Below are 21023 nucleotides of genomic sequence, written 5' to 3' on the forward strand. Positions count from 1 at the left end.
CCCCCCCCCTTAATTGCTTCAATCTTTATTAAAGATACCAGTTTCTTAACAATGAATGCAATAAGACAGCCAGAGAAGCTTGTGCTCTCTCTTGCAAAAGAAAAGAAAAAATTAAGAAATAGAATATAGTTCTTCCTGTGTTATAATAACCTCTGAAGAAATGCATAGTAGAATAGGAATATGAATTTAAGACTTTATGTAAAGGCAGGAGAAATACTATCAGTACTTCATAAAATAAGAACTGTTTAGGTAGAGATACTATTCAGCCTTTTAGAGATGTCTCTAGAATATAAATCTTTATCCTTTCAGTGATTGATAGGTGACAGTTGTTGGGGAAAAAGATTGAAATGGCTTGAAACATATGCACCAGGAAGCTTAATTTGTGACCTAAACATTAATTGCCTGAACTGAGAAGTGTTGTAATGCAGATATTTTGCTTTTCTGTGGTTTGATTTCTTTGATGTGATGTATTAATGTTTTCTCAGATCTCTAGCCTTCAAACATCATTCTGGGCTTTGGACTGATTATGAACATGGCACGCTGCTATTTTTATTATGTCTCCCGTTAAAATGAACTGCTTATGTAGAAGCCATCATCAGCCACCTTGTTGGCCTAAAAATGGTCTAAGTGAATACAGTCTTATTATTGCCAAAGCTCTCAATAAGGAAAGGCTCACAGAGTTTAAATCCTGATCTTGAAACATTTTCTTTAGTGAAGTCTGAAGTATTTTTATCTTATCATAAATCACCAGACTCAAATCTTCTTTAGCATTTTTAGAGAACCCCAGGTCTTCCCAGCAGCAGTGATTCCACATTGCTTTTCAGAGTCTGGGGCCTTAACTGGAACTCACCTTTCCATAAATCAAGCAACTTGTTTGGCACCCTTGACCTCTGCATCTCTGCAGCATGGTTCAAGCATCTGTATGACCAGGGTCTGGGTGGGAGCTCTGGTGCCTCTGAGCCCCTGAGTGCAGTTGCAGCCAGGAGGGACATCTCTCCTTTATTTGGCCAGACAAGGACTGCAGTGATTTCTGTGCAGCTCTTAAAAAATTTCATACCTTTTTTTACTGACACACCTGTATACTCATCATTTTTAAGGAATGAACAGTCTCATCTCAAAAATGACAGCTGCCGCTTCTTCCTCTCAGCAGCTTGACACAATTTGGTGATTGCCATCACCACTGGCCTATTAAGGAGCTTGGTTGAGCAATGCTGTGCTCTTTTGTGTAGTGGCTAGATGAAGAGCAACAAATTTTATTACTGGTGATTGGGTAATAAAAGGTAGAAAACAGCTTTCAATCTGTCTGCAGGGCAGAACTGGTGAGGGGAGCGTCTCTGTTTTACTCCAGATTGGTTTCAGAGTCATTGCAGGGGAGGTAGCCTTGGAGCTCTTGCCTATTTCCCTGCTTCTCTCCTGATTGTAGGTTCATTTGAAGGAAACCCAAGACATTTAAACTCTACCCGAGATGAATATTTAACAGGAGGAGCATGTCAGGTGCCAGTGTGTCTGACTGCAATGGAAAGAGTTGGTCCCTTCATTAAACAGAAAGTTATTCAGTGCTGACTCAAAAGATCCCAAGAGAAACGGCAGCACTCAGTCCCAGCGTGAGTGGCTTGGTGAAGTAATTGTATAGAGAAATTCATTATCTTGCGCTAGGCAGGAGGGTCAGACAGATGAATGAAACAGATCTCTTCTGACTTTACTGTGTTGAATAATACCAACATAAGAAGCATTGCCTGAAGGGTCCAAGAAAACCAAGTGTACAGCCAAAAAATAGGTTAGGATGAACTGCTGAAACTAAACTGGATCAACACGTTGTTTTGAAAAGAAATGAATGCCTGAGCCTGTCATGACTCCCACTGTATCGTCCTGATGATTGAAGCTCTTGAACAAGTAGAGTAGTATAGGACTTACCCACTGCTGTGGTGGATGGACACTTTTCTCTTTGCAGCTACCAGGCACTAATCTAGTGTAGCTCATACACAAATGCAGAGAAAGTATATAGAAGGGCCAATTTAAAAAAAAAAAAAAAAAAGAGAGAGAGGTCAATTTGAGGTCAAGGGGGAAGAATATGAGCAGCTTAGATTTAAAATGATGTAATAAAAAACGATTTTTAACAAAATTCCCAGTTCTGGGGGTGGTGGGGGAAACAGGGCATTATGTAAAATGTTGCCTGCACATTTATGAAGGTGTGTGGCAGTATTATGGCACGTTTCTAAAGAGAATCTCTGATACATCTCCCTGAGGAAGTGTGAAAAATGTTCCTATAGAGCAGTAAAGTCTTAGACATAATCTACACTGGAGCTTATTATCAGCATAATTATTCTAGCAAATTGTTCCAGTAAAAAAAACTAGAGAAGAGAGAGAAAGGTGATGAGAGAAAAGGTGTGGAGTGAGAAGAAATATGAGGAGATGTTCAACAGTTCAGGACTTTGCACCTTGGAAAGGAACTACTTGGAGGACAAAAGAAAGTACTAAAGCTTTATGAAAGCATGACTGGCACAGAAGGTAAGTAAAAAATAACTGGCATTTCTGAGAATGTGAGGACTGTTGGGACATCCAGTAAAAATTTACCTGTAAAGTGGACAGAAGGAAGATTTATTTTATACAGTGTTTTCAGTGTTAGCCATTGCCAGCAAAAGATGCAAAGGCCAAAACTACTGAGATGTCAAAGTTAGAAAATTAAATGGAAGAGGGGTGACAATGTGTGTTTGGTAAAAAATAACTCTTCTATTTACTATGATAAATTTAACTTTGGGGAAACATGGAAAAATCTTATGGCACTGAGTGATAAAATAACATTTAAAATTCAGTGTAGTGAAGTAACACATCTGGAGAACAGCCCACACTGTATGTGTACAGTGATGAGCTCTGGATTGGCTTTCCAGTCATATATGAAATTTGGGAGTTATAACCAGCAGTTCTATCAAAATAATACCTCAGTGTTTGGAAAAGAAAATTGAAACTTATATGCTCATGAAAAAATAATAGTGATCAAACTAGGAAACATACTGTGGTGTAAAACCATAGTGCATCTGCATTGTGAATGCTGCATGTGTACTGGTCTCACTGCTTTTAAAGCCCCAGTGAAACTGGGAGAGATCCTGAAAAAATCAACAAAAATGATCAAAGGTGTGAATTGAGTTCCTTGTAAAGATTGATAAATAGATAAAAACTTTTCAGTCTCAAAAAGATATCTTTGAAGAGGTTATGATGGAAGCATATAAAGTCTGAGCAGCGTGGAGCATATATGAACCCATTATTCTCTAATAAAAGGACTAACACCACCAAATGAAAGTAGTGGGTGACCGGCTCCAAACAAAGTGAGATATTTTATAAAGTGGGAGCAGGACCTCCTTTCTCTTCAGAAGTTTTAATCTGTTGGAGCAATTCCCTGGAATTAGGGTGATTTATTCTGCAGTTAACACTTCATCAGAACGTTGTTCACAGGGCTTTGAAAGCTTAGCTCTGGAGCTCTGCTCATAAGAGAAATCCTTTCAGATGTTGGGGTAGGGATAGGCTGAAACAACCCCCCTGGTCACACAACGTCTCAACAAAGTCTTTTGGTGGGAATACCAGGTAAATTCAAATACAGTTCGTACAGATGACAATGTGCAGCCTAGCCTTGTGGCTGGTGTTCTGGAGTATTAAAGTTTCTGTGACAGCAAGAGCTAATGCATCATTGTCTGACAGCATAAAATACCAACCAGTAGTGTTATTTTGGGATTACTCCATAGAATGTAAAAAAAGTACAGACTGAAGGAGAAAGTTTGGGCTTCATGGACACTGGATATGGTTCCAAAGTACAAATGCAATTTATTTGCAATTTATTACCTGTGGTTTGTTGTGTTCACATATTCATTGACAAAATCAATTTCTTGCCACTTTAGGGCGATTAAGAGTGCCTTGCTGAACATTACTTAATTGTAAAGAGAGATATTGCTTACTTAAACTCATAGGCTGCTCAATGAATTGTGCTTTGAGTTGTGTTTCAGTTTAACCTGCCTCTGACCTGGAGAAGGGCTTCTGGTCACAAAAGCTTGTCATTATTTCCATGTAGTTAAAAAATATTACCTCAGTCTGCAAATGTTTGAGACATTTGGAGGTTGAAAGAGTAGGGAGAGGAGCAGTGAGGTCTGTTGGTGTTGCCTAGGTGACCCCTCTATTGCAGCCTCTGTGTGCTGAGCTGCGGTGTGAGCTTGTGGCCTTGGGACCTCTCTCCCCTGGAGAGGCTGACATCTGCCCGGGGACACCCTGCTTCTGAGTGGGGCATGGCTGTGCCAAGACTGAACCAAGCTCTTGAGATGGTGAGGGAATATTCTGTGGTAAGGTGGGTTATTATCATTTTACTTTTAAAGTATTATATAAGATCCAGAGTAATTGGGTTACTGGGGCTTAACAGATAACTGATTGTGTAATGCTCTGTGAGTGCTCTTAGACCCCTCCACCAGTCAGCTAAAACTCATTAGCTTAAATTGCTGTGGAGGAGGCTCAAAAGAAAATCCATGCTTTGGTTCCATGATGGTGGCTTAAATTTATATGATATTCTTTACAACTGTGTTTGGCACCTGTTTGTACCACAGTTCACCTGACTAATACTGTCTTAATTACATCTTATGGTACAACTACCCTCTTCAGAACATTTTAAATCTCTTTTGAAGTCTTCTTTAGAATTCATGACTAACATTGCAATCTTGGACATGAGGTAGGTAAATATATCTGCTGTTTTCCAAAAGGATAAGGCAATGAAGCTTGGAGAGGGAGGGGGGGAAAAACTAATATTGGAGTGAATAAAATCAATCCAGAACTAACTAGGACTCTCATTTTATTTCTGAGATGGCTGCATCAGCAGTGTCTTTAAATCTGCTTAAAGGTTAATACAGGAGAAATGGACATGTAATGTTACAGGAAGGAAATACTTAAACCAGGTAAAATATTTGATAATTTCTCTCCAGGTGAGTGTTGGCAAGCCAGCCTATCTTTAGAGAAGGTATTATCAACAGGCATGTAGGGTCAGGGGTGGTGTTCTAAGGCCTGCTGTTTGCTAAGGGCATTGCGTTGGGAAGGTCCTTCTCTGGACAGCACATGCTGACCTCTGGAAAGTTGTGGCTGCTCAGAGCTGTTGAAATTGGCTGGTTTTGATTTAGCCTCCAGGCTTGGGTTACTTAGAATAGTTTTGGTTTGTCATGTTGGGATGAAAGAGTAGTCTGTGTGTAACAGGTAAAGATGTTAATAATTTTTGCAACTATCAAGGAAGGAGAGAGGCACCTAACTAGGTTTCATGGGTAAGGCTGCCTTACCGGTTTTTCTGCAGCACAGTCTGAGAATAAATAACCTCTGTGTTTGGAAAGAATAAGTGTTTCAGTGCACTGGGGAAGAAGCTTCTACAGGACCTGAGAGAGACCGACACTTGTCTAAAGTATGTGTGGATGTACAAGCAAAGTTTTTTGCTCATTTTTTTTGCTCTTTCTTTTGCTGTTTCCTAGGCTCTTGAACAGTATCAGACTCTCACAACACACAGATCCTCTACAGCTCTTCACATGTTCTTGTTCTGGAAAGTATTGAATATTTTTCAGGGATAGGGATCAATTTAGTATTAAACCTGCTATTTTTACATATTAGCATCTGCCCTGAAAAATCTGCTAGGAGATGAATTTCTGCTCCATCTATGTCATTAATGTGAAGTACTTGACTTGATTCCCTTATTCATTATTCAGTAGTTTTAGAAAGGGAATTTTTAAATACTTCTGATGTGTGGCTGTAACAGTCACTACTTCTGGATTTTAATTTTTCTTTTTATTCTGGTCAGATATGTTCAGGTTTAAAATCTCATTGTTTATACATCTATCTTCCACTTGCAGCAAGGGAAATTCCACTGGATAAAAGCAAACAATTTTTACAGTGAGGGTGGTGTGTCATGCTGAAATCTGTACTTAGAGATTTTCAAATCTGTAAGGCCCTGAGAAACTGGATCCAGCTTTGTAATTACTCCTGCTTGGAGTAGGAGGTTGTGCTAGATGACCTCCAGAGATCCCTTCCAGCCTGCCTTGTTCTGTGATTGCATTCAGATCCTGCTAATGGAAACCTTGCAATATCTCCTTGTGCCATCATCACCTACAAAAGAGGCTGTGAACAGACTTCTGACTTCTTAGTACTTCTTACTCAAGGAATTAGTTTTAGACTTTGATGTTAGTCAGCTTTATCCTTCACCATTGCCTTGGTGTGGTATGCCCACCTTGTCTCATCCTGGTTTCTAGGGAATGAAATCAGGAATTAATCTGTTGTAACCAAGTCTTTCTAAATGTGAAGGGGTGAAATGTGAAGCGCATGTGAGCTTCATTCACAACTAGAGTATTGAAACTAAAGTGCTTGTGTTGAGATCTTTAGCTACTTTTGAAAGAAGTAAAATCTTTGTGCTTTAACATCTTCAGGGCTTTGTTTACGATAACTGCGTGTCCTAGTTGAATGTCTGTGATATCATGGATTTGTACTGTAGGGTACGTGATGTGAAGTTCTCTTAAGCTTGTGAATGGTTTTGCTGTATCCCAAGTATACAAAACTGAATTTCACTTGATAGGAATCACTTAACTTACCCTATTTCTTAATGGAAACTAAACTCTGAGTTGGTCTACACCATGTACTTTGGCTTTGGGGAAGTTTGGGTGAGGAATAAAAGAAAAGATTACTTTTTCCTGAGAGATAATGCAGCAAAAACTATGCAGATCCAACCTATCTTTGTAAAAACTGTTCTCTTCTTGGTATAAGTTGTTTGTCCAGTTCACTCACTGGATAGCTTCAGCTTCTAACTTTGACCACACAGATTTTAATGTGAATCAGTGTGGGGCTGAATGAGGGAAGGGAGGGTGGGAAAGATAGAGAAAAAGAGAAACGAAAGGTTCTTTCTTGCCTGAAATGGCAACATGATTTGGAGGGACAAGATCTCACCAGGGCAGAGGTGACGCACCTTCAAGAGGATCTGTCTTGTCAGACTTTGGCTGATTGCAGGCACTAATGGCCAGGGCTGAAGGAAGATCTAAACTTGCAAGCATCCAACAGCAAGAGCAGCCACTGGAATCTGTGGAGAGCAAACCGGGTTTGGGTGGCACCTAGTAATTAGGTCAGAGATTCCACCCTGGGCCTTTTGTGAAAAACTTAAAATTTGAGAAGGCATATTTGGTACAGAGTGCCATTCTCATTTGGCCTGCAACTACTTTCAGAAAGGCATCCCTAAATTGACAGAAAACATCACTTTGCTTCTGAAGGTATTTTGCGTATCTACTTTATATGTAGTTTTATAATTAACTTCAAACATTCTAATGATTTGAAATGTTACTGATGACCAGGAACCAGACCCCAGAGATTCCCCTGAGGCTGTGCTGAGATTGTTAAACACTGCTCCATGGGCCTGTCAAGGGAGACAAATTACTTGAGCAGACATGAGTGGCAGTGATCAAGAGAGCTCAGGTCTATCATCAGAAAGAGCTCTTTATTTTTTTATTTTGGGTAAAGTGCTGCTTGGTCATGAGAGCTTGTGAAACAGCAGCTGTTGGCTCCCCTGTGCCCCCTCCTATGCTCCTCAGGGACCCAGGCTGCTCAGAGCTGTGCAGCTGTGTCTGAGACAGACTCTGAGCCCATTCTGCAGCTGAAACCTCAGGAGCCACTGATATCCTTCCTGAAATAGTTAAGGCATTTTGAGGGAAAATAATTTTTCTTTCTTGTCTGATTGTCTGACCAACACTAAGTAAACCCCCACGAATGCATTATTTCTAGGCAGCTTTTATCTAGATTCAAGCATCCCGTTTATCATCAAACTTGCAGAATTTAGCCAAAGATCAGGATACCTCATGATATCCCAGGCATGATTCTGAATGGGGCATGATTCTGCTCGTGGAAGAGTGTTTAATCTGTGTTGCTGTTGGACGGGTTTTACTGTCAAGGAAGGGAGAACAGGTGTCTGTTTTGGAGCTCTTGTCCTCCTTTTGATACAGCTGATGGTGAAATTCATCTCTCTCACCTCTGCATTTTACCACAAGGTAACTTAATCTGGTGGTAGAGAGGGACTCAGCTGTCTAAAACCTGCCATCTTGCTGTATATGGTTGGGGGAGTTACAGAGCAGTGCCTCCCTGCTCAGGAGATGCTATTTCACAGTTGAAGAGTAACTGGCCAAATCCATGCCCGGGTCAAAACCAATTTGGGCTGGTGGGTAGGTATTTCTGTAGGCTGTGCCAAGGAGCTTCTCTGCTACTTGATTGTTTCGTTGTGTAGAGAAGTGCAGGGTAAGGGCTTCGTGTAGAGCTTGTTAGATAAGGACAGGCAGGAGAGAGACACTGGCCCACCCAGCAGTGCATCTGGTCATCCAGTTCTCCACCAGTGGCAGTGGAGGGAACATGTTTAGGGAGGAGCTGGAAGCTGGGCAGCTTTCTGCTGCTCTTCCCCATTGCTCTCCCAGGATCTACAAAGGTTGGGCTATGGATACTGGAGAATGTATCCATTTTACTATTTTTTCCTTGTTTAGTGTCTGTTTATGAACCTGTTCTGAATGTGTCAAACCATTTTTTACTTCCAAAGCCAGGTTCTCCTGAATGGTGGGTTGTGTCCCCCTCTCCTTTCTCCTCACTCCCACCATCAAACTAGCTGCATTGCTCCTGTGTGCCTTAGAAAAAACATCCCCCACACCCAAGTTTTACGAATACAACAGGACTGAAAATGTAGTTTTTAAATTAATCTCTACAATGAATTTTAACTTTCAGGCATTTTCACATGTACTGAAACCACCGTGTTTTTGTGGATGCTCTAACTCCTGTGCTCTGTCTGCACTGTGAAACATGCTGGTGTGGGATTTCCCTGGCAGCTTTGGAAGTGATGGCCGATGCCAAGTATTTGCTGGGTGCCTGCGATGTCTCTGCCACTCTGCAGTGCCACTTGTACATTGGGTGGTCAGGTGATCTCATCCACTCTGTAGCTGGCTTTCTCGGTTGTGACATGTTTGATTAACACAGTTAGCAAGTTAAACAAGTAACACAAACTATCAGTTTGAGCATCGTTTGCCAAGGGACTATTTGAATTCTTTCTTTCTTTTAGTACTCCTAGTTTCCCATTTGCATTTGGTTTGTTGTGCTTTATGGGATTTCCTGTTTTACTTATCTGAACAAAGTTCCCATTCCTTTTAAATTCCAGCTGTTCCCAGGATAGCCTCCTTAAGCGTCCTGTTGAGTCATGCAAGCTTTGTATATAAAGTGGCTCTGTCTTTATGCCTCCATAGTGGCATACAGATTACCTGGGCTTCCCATACAGCACTTTTAACATTCTCCAGGGTCCTTGTAGGATTCCTCCTTTTTGTTGCTTTTTCTGTTTTTTTAGTTTGTTTTGACAAGCTGCCTTATTTTTTATATAGTTCCTTCTGTTGAAATTGCATGTTTATGAGTCAGATTTGGTGGCTTTCTGTCACACTACAGCATTTAGACTAATTTTACTATGTTTTCTACTGAAAAGCAGATCTTCCGTTAGTATCCTTCAAGAGGTCACTCCAGTGTAACCTATTCTACAGGATAGTGCTTCCTAAAAGAGCAACTGTAAAAGACCCTGCTTCAGATTACCTATTTTATCAAAAGGCTTCTATCTATTTCAGAAACTTATAACATGAATGCCCATGCTGATGTGTGCTAGATGTTAATTTATAGCCCTGGTTGCTTGTATGGAGGGAGCACCATGAAGACTAGTGAGTAAATTTAATGGTGCATTTGCCTACTCTGTATGTTGTACATGAATGTCAGCTTAGACTGCAGGATGTGGAGCTGACTCCAGTGCTCATTACACGTTCAGTCCTCATTACATGAGCCAATCAAGATGTTCATGTGGTTGTCTGATAGGCTCATTCAGTTCACTAAAACAGCAGAAAGCTACCCTGGCAAGAAGTCAGCATTAAATCTGCTCACTTTGTAGTCAAGTATGCAGACACTGCCTAAGGCAAGGTTTGGGTCATGGCTGCAAGGGGATGGAGGAGCAGAGAAGAGAGCTGGAGGGTCTGATGTTCCTTTTCAGAGGCTGAGGTGAAACTTTAGTTCCTCCGTATCCTGAAATAATACCCTACAACAAGGCAACTCAGACAAGCAAACTGAGATCTGTCTTATATTCTGTATACTCTTTATATAAATTGATTAGATTTAGCATATCTTGAAGCTAAGTGCAGGCCCCTGTGTATCATCTGGCAGTGTCATGAGCACGTACTTTATCTGCTCAGTGATTCAAATGAAGAGCTAACACTGCCGAAAAACCCAGTTTCTTTAATCAAATCTCAAAGCAAGGTCTTTATACTAAACAGATTTGGGAAAAAGGTGGTACAGAGGAGCTGAAGGAGCCTTTTCACCAGTCAGTTCACTGATCCAAGTGAAAACTAGTCCTGGAAAAACCAATTGAGGAGGCAGTAAGCGGATCTGACTTGCCACATTACAGCATAATCATCAACCTGGTGCAAGGGAAGAAGATGAAAGAATTTCTGGCTGGCATAGGGGGCATCCCTTTTGGCAGCAACCCACAATTACATTGAATGAATAATGAAATTACATCTTGAAATGATTCTGAGTTGCCCTGTATCTGTTACTGGGTTTAGCTGTGGTGTTGCCTCTCCTGCGCTGGCCAGCTGCCTGAGAAGAGGCATAAAATTCAGCCTGACACACAAAAGGATGTTTTCTGTTTGGAAGTTAATTCACAGACTGGAAGTGGTGGAAGGGACAGCAGTACAGCAGTTGTGATGGTTTTGAGGTAATGGCACTGATACTTGAGAAGAGATTGTCCTTCAGATGATGCAGAATGGGCAACAAGCCAGTGTTACATGGGTAAGGGAAACATGCATTTAATTAACAAGGAAGAAGGGGAAGAAAAGCATATAAGAAAAATCTAATTTTAGCAATTTGTTTTTCATACTATATATGTGTTCTTAAAATTTATATCAGTTCTGTGAATGCTGCTTTTGCAAGCAGTCTGCAGTTAGAGCAAATGAAAATAGTGAAACTGTATCTTGAGAGTTAAATCTGTCTTCTGTGTACATCTGTATTCTTATATTCAATAGATGTAATCATTTAATACTAAACAATATGTATTTGCTGTGATAAAATTTAAAAGGTCTCTCCCGTGTCTGGTGGATAACTTGGAATTGGAAATGTTGAAATGTTTGATCAGCTTTTCCAAGTATGCTATTTTCTGATGGCCAAAATCCATTTATTCAAGTTTGAATGCAGTAAGAAGAAAAGTTTGGTTTTGCTCTGTGAAGACATTAGTAGAAGTAGTTTAGATGTGTGTATATATATATATATATACATATACACAGCACAATGAAAGGGTGTTAGTAACCTGAATGAGCTGATACTAGAAGCAGTTGTGTCATCTTAGTTGCTGAGGAGCAGAATATATTTGTTCTCCCTGAGCTTTGCACATGTCTGTGATGATTTCTGTACCCACATTAAGCTAGGTTTATCCAGGCTACACTATATTACACTGCACATGCAAAAAAATAGGAACAAAACTACTTGGTGCAATTCCTTTACCACTGATTGTGCGTTCTACATCAGGTTTAGGTTGTACAATTTATATGAGTGAACACAAGTTTACCATGGCTTTATTTTTAAAATGAAAGTGACTTTACAAACTTGTCTTGTGCATTTGATTTTATGTTTTTCTTCCATCCCAATAGCACTTCACACAAATGAGTTAGAAAAGATCAATCACAATTGCATTACAAACTATGAAAACTGATGTCTGACTAAATGTTTGTTTAGCTATTCCATATTTAAAAGTCAATTCCTCCCACACTGCAAGAAGGCTCAGCTGGGTGTAAAGGTATATTTATCAATTCAATTTAAAGTTTGGTAGCCAGTAAAAATGCAACTTTTTCAATAAGATAAAATGCAAAATCAGCATTAAATTTCAGTAAATTGAAATGTGCTGCTTGATGATAAAAATCATTGTTAAAATCTCATTTAAACAGATTTATAATCCATCTTGCTCTGGAACACTTTATTTTGCTCAATGGGATACATATTTTTATTTGATTAATTTTTTTCATTTAAAATGTAAAAATACACAGTCAGTTAGCAGCAAGCATAGTTAAAGCAGAAACAAGCTTGAAAATCAAACTGCAGAGGGAACTGAAGCATCTGGTGGAAAGCATTCAGATTTAATCATAATCTGGTTACGAGTAAGTTGCTGTTGAGGAGACCAGTTTCCCCATTTGGCATGCGTCAGATCAAGGATGTGTGCTTGCAGAACAATTGCGTTCTGTACACGTATTGCATGTGTGTGGTGAGAGCTTGAAGGTGTTGTCATGGGGTGGGTGGAGGAGATGGCATGGGGAGAAGCTGTGGTGAATGCAGTGACGGTAGGCAGTGCTGATGAAGAGCTACAAATGTTTTGGTTGGGGCAAATGTCCAACTGAAGTCTTCAAGAGCCCCCACTCATGCCTGGGTGGGACCTCCTGAACCACAGGGGTTGTGGAAGCAGGTGGCTCAGCAGAGGGGCAAGCGTCTTTGAACAGAGCCATTTCCACATCTCCTTCACCATAAAACTGGTAAAAATGGCTCTGTGGTTTAGTTTGAGCTGTGTGAGTTGCTGATGCTGCATAATGCAGGTACTGCTTTAGAGGGGTGCCACTGGGCAAGAAAGGGACATGGAAAAATCATGGAATAACACGATCGATAATAATAGCCACTGCTTATTTAATTTGCAGTGGGGAGAACAGCTTATTAATGCAAGTGCTGCAAAACTATTTGAAAGAGATACTGTGACCAGAAAAGGCTCTTTTGGAGACAATAATTTGTGTTGTTTTCATAGGGGAAATTTCTTATTCCAGGTTTTATCCTGGGTGTATCCCCACTCTAAAACTTCTTGGACTGTACAGGGAGTTCTGCATTGTTCAGTGCTTTCATGGGCACTGGTCCGGGTAACCCAAAATAATTTGAAGACTTTTATGTTATTCTTGCTTAATCAGCCCTATAGTTGATGCCTGTTAATTCACATGGTGACTAGGGATGATGTCCTGCTGGCTGAGCTCAGTTACACACATGGCAGTGTGATGCTCCTTGTAACTAGAATTGGATTCCTTATCCAAAATTAATGGAAGGCTGGGCATGGACCTTTTCCTTACAAAGCCATTGTTAAATGTAGGTCTTGTTTAAACTCCTCAGAAAGTATATTTAGCAGCTGGCATTTCTGTCCTGGGTGTAACCCAGATTTAAAGGAGATAAAAGCATGCTGTGTGAGGAAGCTGCTGTCACTCGTGTGCAGTAGCTGGCACTGTGCTGGTTAAGCAGAACGTAATTCCTCTCTGCAGGCTCGCAGTTTGTCTTGGAGGTGGAGCACCATGTGGTGCATTCCCAAAAATATATGAGCTGGAATGCAAAGTGAGTAACCTAGGATAATATTTTGAAAGTGAATTTGGACCCTTTGCCTGTTTTGCTGGAAGTTTACTGTGTTAGCCAGCATTTCAGTACAGAAAACAGAGTAGCTGATGCAGGTGGTTTGGAAGCACAGTGCTATCAAGAGACTTACAAAGCACTGAGGAGCAACGTAACAGGAATGCCCAAGGGTCTCAAAGGCTGTAGATGAAAGTTATAAAAGGATCTATATGCCAAGACTGTGGTCTTCTCAGCCAGACCGAGGAGCCTTGTCAGGCATCTTGTCTTCCAGTGTGTGTGTGTGAGAGAGAAGCAAAGGAGGTGCAGGAAGCAGGAATCCCCTTATGTAGAGAGGAAGAAGCTGTAGTTTAAAGCTACACCACACAGGTGACTGAATAAATACCTGAGCTGCAAACCTGAGGACAGTGGATAGTGTACTTTGGTTCTCGCACTGGCTGGAAATTCTGAGTTTGTTCCTGTTGGGATTCCAGAGGACTTTCTGTGAGAGAATGGACATGTGAGCAATCCTGCGTGAGAACAAGACTCATAAGAGCCTCAGCTGAGCAAGATTGCGATAAGGATGTGACCCTGAATGAGGGGGGAGAAACTCGAGGAGACAAACAACCCCCGGCAGGGGTTGGGACGGAAGAGGAAGTTCCACAAGGCAGGAAGCCTGGCAAGGCTGATGTGGCACCTTTTATCCAATCATAAGAAGGTTTAAAGCGCGGGCTAAGTTAACTGTGCAGTCTTGAGGACTTTTACTGCATGTTACTCACGTGTGCGGGAGAACATTATAAAAGGGCTTTCTTAGTTGTAATAAACAGGCATTGCTTGATCACATTGGTCGTGTGCATGCTCAGCTCTCCCGCATGTTCCCATCTTCCTTTGCACACCCCGGAGCAGCATTTCTTCTTTCCATCTTGTAAGAAGCAGATAGCTATGTCAGAGAGCAGTTCTTGGAAACCTAACCCAGGTTGTCATGGCTGTAATTGTAGTCAGTCCCTAGAGAGGTGGCTTCTTCAGCTAGCCTCTGCTGGCTTCCAAACAAGGGAGTATATATTTAAGTATATTTAGTGCTATATTTGTAGCATAGCTTGATAACTGTCATGTAATTTTGCCTCAATGTAGTTAACATATAAAGCAGGAGTATAATGGGCTATAGAGTTAACAAACTAGAAGCTGTAGTCATGTAGAGATGAATGAAGGAGAATTTTCAGCCTCTGAATACAAGATTTTGTTGCACTGAGTTCCTAAATGGCATAGAGAGGTTGCACCTCCATAACAAAACACAGTATTCAAGGAGGTGCCCGGAGGGTTGGATTCAGGGTTCAGCTCTTGAAGCTTGTGGCTCTGTGGGTGCAGGTCTGTAGTACTCATGCTCTTGACTTGCTGAATTTACCTTAAACACTTCTTTTTCCATATATTGAAATTATGTAAATTGAGAGCACCCTTATCTTGAAGTAAGAAGGCAAGCACATATTTCAGATCTTCTAGGCAAATGATTTCTTTCTGAGGCCCAACTGCATTGGATTTTGCAGCCCTCTGTGTCCTACCCTGATTTCTAGTCTTCGTGCTAATGATTCACCAAATGTTTTTGCTCGATTCTTACTGGTTTTCAAAGAGCATAGAGTCTATTCAACCTTTGGGAAGCCCTTGGAAAGGGATGGATGGTTTAAATTGGGGTATTTGCATGTATTTATAGTCATACAAATGGAGGCACGAGGAATACTTGCAAAGCAGGTGGTACTGGGACATTTATAGAAAAATACATAATTTATGCAGGGATCATTCCAGGCAAACCTTTTGCTTTGCCTGTAGCCTGTCTTCTACAGAGCTCTTCTCTGTGCTGTGAATATTTATGCTGCTTTGTTGTGGTATTTTAAACTTGTTTTCATCTTATGAAATGACATAGTAGTCTCTTTTAAATAATGGAAAGAGTGGAGGGAGAGAATTCATTGTTTCCTGGGCAGACACGTCTGCAGATCTTTTTACAAGGAGTCTTGTATGTGGTTGGAGCAGTGGCTAGCCCAGCTCACCAATACCCCACTTCCCTTTGCCTCTGTGTTCGGAGATGTACTTTACCAGGTCTGTCTGCTACAAAGCATTCTCTTTTGAGAAATTTTTGTGGCCTTTGTTTGGCAAATGTGTCCCTTTGCTATATTTCAAACTGAAAGCTGTGTTGCTGTTAGCATAGCAGGGTGCTTGGGTGAGGTTGCGGTGAGTAATCGTGTAGAGGGAGTCAGACCTCGTGCTGTAATAACAAGTCACCCAGATTTGGTCTAGGGCATTCAGCTTGCTAAGACTTTGAGAAGAGGAAAGTGTGTGCATCTGCCTACAAAATATCCTCTGAATGGATTGAAATGAAGTCCCGAGGCTGTGAGCCATTTTCTGGAGAGTTCACAGGTGAGTGGATTGGGAAGAGCTGGTTCAGCCGACTGCAAACAGCTGCTCGCAAGTGGTGATGGGGACCCCCTGTACCTTTTCCTTGGAAAAACCTTTGAAAAGCTTTTGAGTTTCTAAGAAAGCAGAAAAAAAATCAGATTTGCTGGATGAGCCAGATTAGAATCAAAATGTTTAGAAAAGAAATCCACCATCTGACCATTTGTGGCTGTACAAGTTAAATCTTTCTGTCTGATTTTGCTCTCAGTTCAGCAATTTTCAGTGGCTTCCTGGCTCATCTCAGCATTTGGTCCCCTTTGCTGCCCCCCTCCGAGGTCCTTCAGTGGCTCCTGCAGCCTGGGTGAGGGGCTGCTCCCAGGCTGACTGTGCTGCAGACTGCATGCAGAGCATGTCTCCTACTCCTCCTGCGTGCCCTCCTACAGAGGTTTTCCCAGCTACATGAGCCAACTTGGTGTTAAGGAAGGTGGTTTCTTCTCTTTAAAGGAAGTTTCACCCAATTCTGAGTCCAGCAGCCAAAACAACAGCTTTTCTTGTGGTTGCCCAGCTTGCTATAAAAAAGGAACACACGGTGTTTGATGCCTTAGCTCCCAGAGACCCTCCTTCCCCTAAACAGTATTTGAAGAATAGTGGACCAGGAAAATAAGTACTAGATTAATTTTAGAGTGACGTTTTTTATTGTGTGCACTGTAGTTGGATCTAGAGACAAAGCATGAAATCGAGGTTGATGAGATAAAAGCATTTGATAATCCTTGCTTTGAACACCTACTTAGTTTTTTATTACTTTTGTAGAACAAATGATTAACAAAGTAATGTATGGGATTTACAAAATGTCTCCCTCTCTCTAGACTTTCCACACTTCACTGACTGGCATGCTTATATCAGCAGCAAACAATGTCCTGGGGCAGGTTTATGCAGGATGCATCCCAGGGCTTTCTGGAAGTTACTGATCTTTATATAGCTCAGGGTAAACTAGGAGGAGTATCTGCAAATCTTTAGCAAAAATATCTTTGAACAATCTAATGCAGAGCAATTGCTACTCTGAGTTGTTCTTTGGTCAGTCAAAGTTTGGTAGAGAGTGGTTATTATACGCCCTGCTTCACTGTAGACTCTGGTTTAGGCAAAAATGCTAGGTGTGAGCCTAAGACTCATGAGCCACAACACAAGTGTAACTTACCGCTCCCTTGTGTATAAAAACCGACAGAGAGAGGTGGCCAGTGTGTGCAGTTTTTTTAATCCCTTTGGGTAGAGTGGATGACTTCTTGTTCTTGTGGGTGGCAAGTAACTAGCTCTTCCTCTGGGGCTTACAGAGCATTATATAATGACCTTTACTGAATAAAAATTCTTCATGGGGTAAGGAGGATGTTATCTGCAAATTAACTGGTTTCTTGGAACTCTCACAACTGATGTGTTTTACAGCAAGAAAATCGAGATAAGGAGTTGCTATGGCTGATTTTCAGAGGGAAAAGATATTGTGACTTGTTTTGTGCCTGGCTGGCTTCAGCCACACCAATGTTTGTCCTGGTATAGAGGGGTGTTGAGAATGCACAGCTTTGCACAGCATTTGGGGTGAGGGGAACCCCTCCTTCCAGGGTCAGTACATGTTTGTGTGGAATTAAGGTGGCTGGAGAAGCACAGTTGCAGTATTCTTTTTCTACTTTTTTTCCCTCTTCCATGGTTAGCAGCAATATATTATCTTGGACAAAGAATTTGATTTGTGACAGTATTTGAGTATTTTTTCTAGCATGCTCAGCTAACGCCCAGGAAGCCCACCACATGCCTATTCCTGTCCCTACTTATGTCCATGACTTGTTTTATTTAATCTGCAGTAATATGTATAGTTTTCCTAAACAACCAAATAATCTGCACCATCAGGCATCATCGTCTCCTATTGCCAGAGCAGTGCCTCTGGCTCTAAAATAAGTTAATGGTAAACTCTGTCATATTTTATCTTCATCCTCATTGCTGTATTTATTCTAGAAGATTCTTATCTGACTCTGTGGTAGTAATGATTTCCCACAGACATATTGGCAACCTCACATACTGTTGATTAAGGTTTTTTTTCTTTCCTTTGGTGACTCTGCACCCACTTGATGGAGAAGGATTGTTTGGGCTGCACAGTTAACAGTGTTACCCTGTACGTGTTCAACTGGAACAGCACTATCTGGGGACTATTTTTATATCCCACCTCATAAAACAAAGGCTGCCTTGGGTTCCAGGCTGTCATGTTCTGCCAGCAAGATACTTTGATCTCCACACTTCTGTCCCCCATGTGTAAATGCAGTGTTGGCTGTATGACTTGTGAATTACAGGGACAGCTTTGTCTTTACTGTCTGGATGCTGTGGTGAGGGTGTCAGGCACGGCGATGAGATGTCAGTATTCCTGCATATTGAACACAGTTTTTCACTCTGCTGATCCCGTCATTTCCAGTTCATTTTTAGGCAGAATATGGCTGAAGTAGCAGCAATGCATGGAAGTGAATCCAGACTTTCTCAATAGAAGGGCCTGAGCTTTCAGGGACAGTTTTCAGTGGGCAAGGCCATGTGTAGGGTAGGGACACAGTGCAAGCATGGTTTTTGCCTTCTGTGGTTACAGGTTGCACCAAGAACCAGCTTGTTTCAGACTTCAGTTTAAGCATATACAAGTCTAATGAAAGACCTTGAAGCTTTCTTTGGCTAGCATCTCTTGTAATACTGTTTCTAACAATATGCCTTTGTTTCAGAATCACCCATTTGCTGCTCTGAGGATTAATTGGCTCCATTTAGAGCACCATGGACGAACTGCAGGATGTTCAGTTGACAGAGATCAAACCACTCCTGAATGATAAGGTAATGCTAGCTGCTCCTTCGCTCTCACAGGTGTACACTGGCTGACTCTGTGTCTGGCAAGGAGCTGTGATTGCCAGAATCTGTTTATAGCTTGAAGTAAACTGAAGTACTATAAATGCTTCCCCACTCTGATAATCTACCACCACATACTCTTACAAAGTCTCAGGGAAAGGCAGACCACCACAGTTCAGGAAAGCTGGGAGTCCCAGCCAAACAGTTTGTCATGCCTGTACTGAGGATATACAAAGGCAGGGCAGGAATTGAAAAGGTGATACCATTCTTGATCTGGTAGAGCTGTAGAACCTCTAGTAAGTTCCTGCCTGTTAGAGAAATGTTGGATTGTATTCCTTTTTTTTTTTTTTTTTTTTTTTTTTTTTTATACTTTTCTGTCTAAAATCTTTTGTCTTAAATTATCCTTTTATGTTTTGACCCATAAAACACTCCTGTCTCCCTGAATTTAGTAAAGGAGAGCCATCTCCTCTTAATATCTGTAGAGCCTATCTAGAGCAGTCCAGATTCATGCAATACCGAAACTTTGGAAAGTCACTCTATCGCAGCAGCCATTTAAGGCTTTCACTCTGTCTTCTGTGTGCTAGAGGAGAGCCATCTGGGCTTTAGGAAAGCCCTGGCCTCACTGGATTCTGCCACAAACTGTTGCTCTGAGTGTCGAAGTCATTATGGGCCATCTCAACAAGATCTAGAATCTTGCCTCTTGCAATTTGTCATTATGAATAATGCATTTTGGTCACTTTCCATACCTCACAGACAAGTTTGGTATGTGAAGCAGTTCCCAATGCTTTGCTGTTTAATAGCTGACATCAAGAACTAGCTTGTGTTGACAAAGAGATATGATACTTTGTCCACTTACTGTGTGTTTGTGGAAGACTGCACTGTATAGTGCAGACTCCCATACTAACTGGATGAAATCTCTGAAATTCTGCTATTTTCTAGTCTGTGCTGCTTAGTTTTTGCTCTTTTCTTTAGTATGCTAGCATATCTGTTTAGAATCTGTGAAATCTAAAAATTCAGTTGAAATCTGCAGTCCAGCTGCCTGTTCTTACAGTCTAATGCTGACTACTAGGCTTTCACCGTAGCTTAAAAGTAATTTTAAAAATGTTTCCAGGGAGGGTGAGCCTTGGAAGAACAAAATTGGTGTAGACCAGCAGAATTACAGAAAGGCCTTGAAAACAGTTTATGATTTCAAAATGAGAGAGAAACATTTACAGAAGGCAAATGAGAGATAAACATGTACAGAAGGCAAACTTCCTAAATGCAGTGCCCCAGATCTTGCTTATGATTCTCTTAGGATTTTCTCTGTTTGGATTCAAGAGAGTAGATTTCCTTTGCTTCAGTGAGCTGACTTAAGTAGGAGGTATTGAAGCATGCCAAAATAAGGTGTTTTCACTTGATAAGTTTTCAGGCTCTCTTTCAAGTATTGCCTGATCAGTCCCATCAGGTCCTTGCCCTGGTATCATCTACACAGCCACTTCTCTTACCTTATAGCTGGGACAGTTCTGGTTTAAATGCAGAGTGCTCGCCTGAACAGCCCAGTGGTACTAACCAGCATGCAGAAGGGTACATGCAAAGTGATATTTGGTTTCCTTGACTCAGTTTTGAAGTTATAGGAAGTATATTCTATCTTAGTAGGAAAAAATATGAAGAGTGGCTCCAGAACCATCCTTAGCATAACATGGGAAGAGAAGTGTGTTGTGGTTCTCCTTTTTACACTTTGTTAAACAAAAAAATGCCTCAGGGAGCTACCATCTCTGAGGTCTGGTCCTTATTAATGCTTTCAAGCTTGAAATAATACACGTGCCCTTTAGACATAGTGTATGGAGCGTATGGGTGTGGTGCCATAATGTGCTGTTCTGTGCAGTGTATCAGAGTCCAAAAAATATTGAGTAGGCAGTTCACTAAGATTCTTACTGACCAACCCACTTTAAATGTAGGAGCTTGAGCCAGCATGGATTAAGGGCCCGAAATAGTACAGTAAAACTCTTAAGGTGCTAATGGATGAGGGCTCATGAACTCTTCAGATACAAAGGCTGCTGTACAGAGAGAAGGAGCTCTGATGTCTTAAACTCTAAAACTGGTGGAATTGTCTGAGAAAATAAAATGGGTCATAATTCATTCACTTGTCTGAACTGTAGGGTACTGGGGACCACCGAGTCCTGGCTTTGTTTTGTCTCATCTAAGTCAGCAAAAAATGGCAAGCCTGACTCTTAAAGAATACTAACACTTTTATGTTAAGCCTAATAGGAAGTGTAGAGAAGTAAAATACATTAGATTATATATGTTCAGGCTCATTAAAATGCAGTGACTTTATGCTAGGAAAGAAAAACAATTTAAAGTGTTCCCATTTAGTTGAAGGAGAGAGAAAAACCTGACCAGAAAACTTAAGTCAGTGA

The 21023-nt window shown here is 41.1% G+C and overlaps 1 protein-coding gene across 2 annotated transcripts in view; it reads left to right on the plus strand.

Annotated features, from left to right (window-relative positions):
- The window catches only part of NDRG3 (NDRG family member 3), a 59059-nt gene that overhangs the window by 6292 nt on the left and 31744 nt on the right, over positions 1-21023 (plus strand). For both annotated transcript variants that reach the window (XM_026867180.1, XM_026867181.1), the window contains exon 2: positions 18510-18615. In XM_026867180.1, the coding sequence (XP_026722981.1) occupies positions 18559-18615 (57 nt within the window). In that variant the 5' untranslated portion in view covers positions 18510-18558. The remainder of the gene's footprint in view (positions 1-18509; positions 18616-21023) is intronic.

This window comes from Athene cunicularia, unplaced genomic scaffold (assembly GCF_003259725.1).
Source record: "Athene cunicularia isolate RWA unplaced genomic scaffold, athCun1 SCF_2, whole genome shotgun sequence".
In the NCBI taxonomy this organism is placed as follows: domain Eukaryota; kingdom Metazoa; phylum Chordata; class Aves; order Strigiformes; family Strigidae; genus Athene; species Athene cunicularia.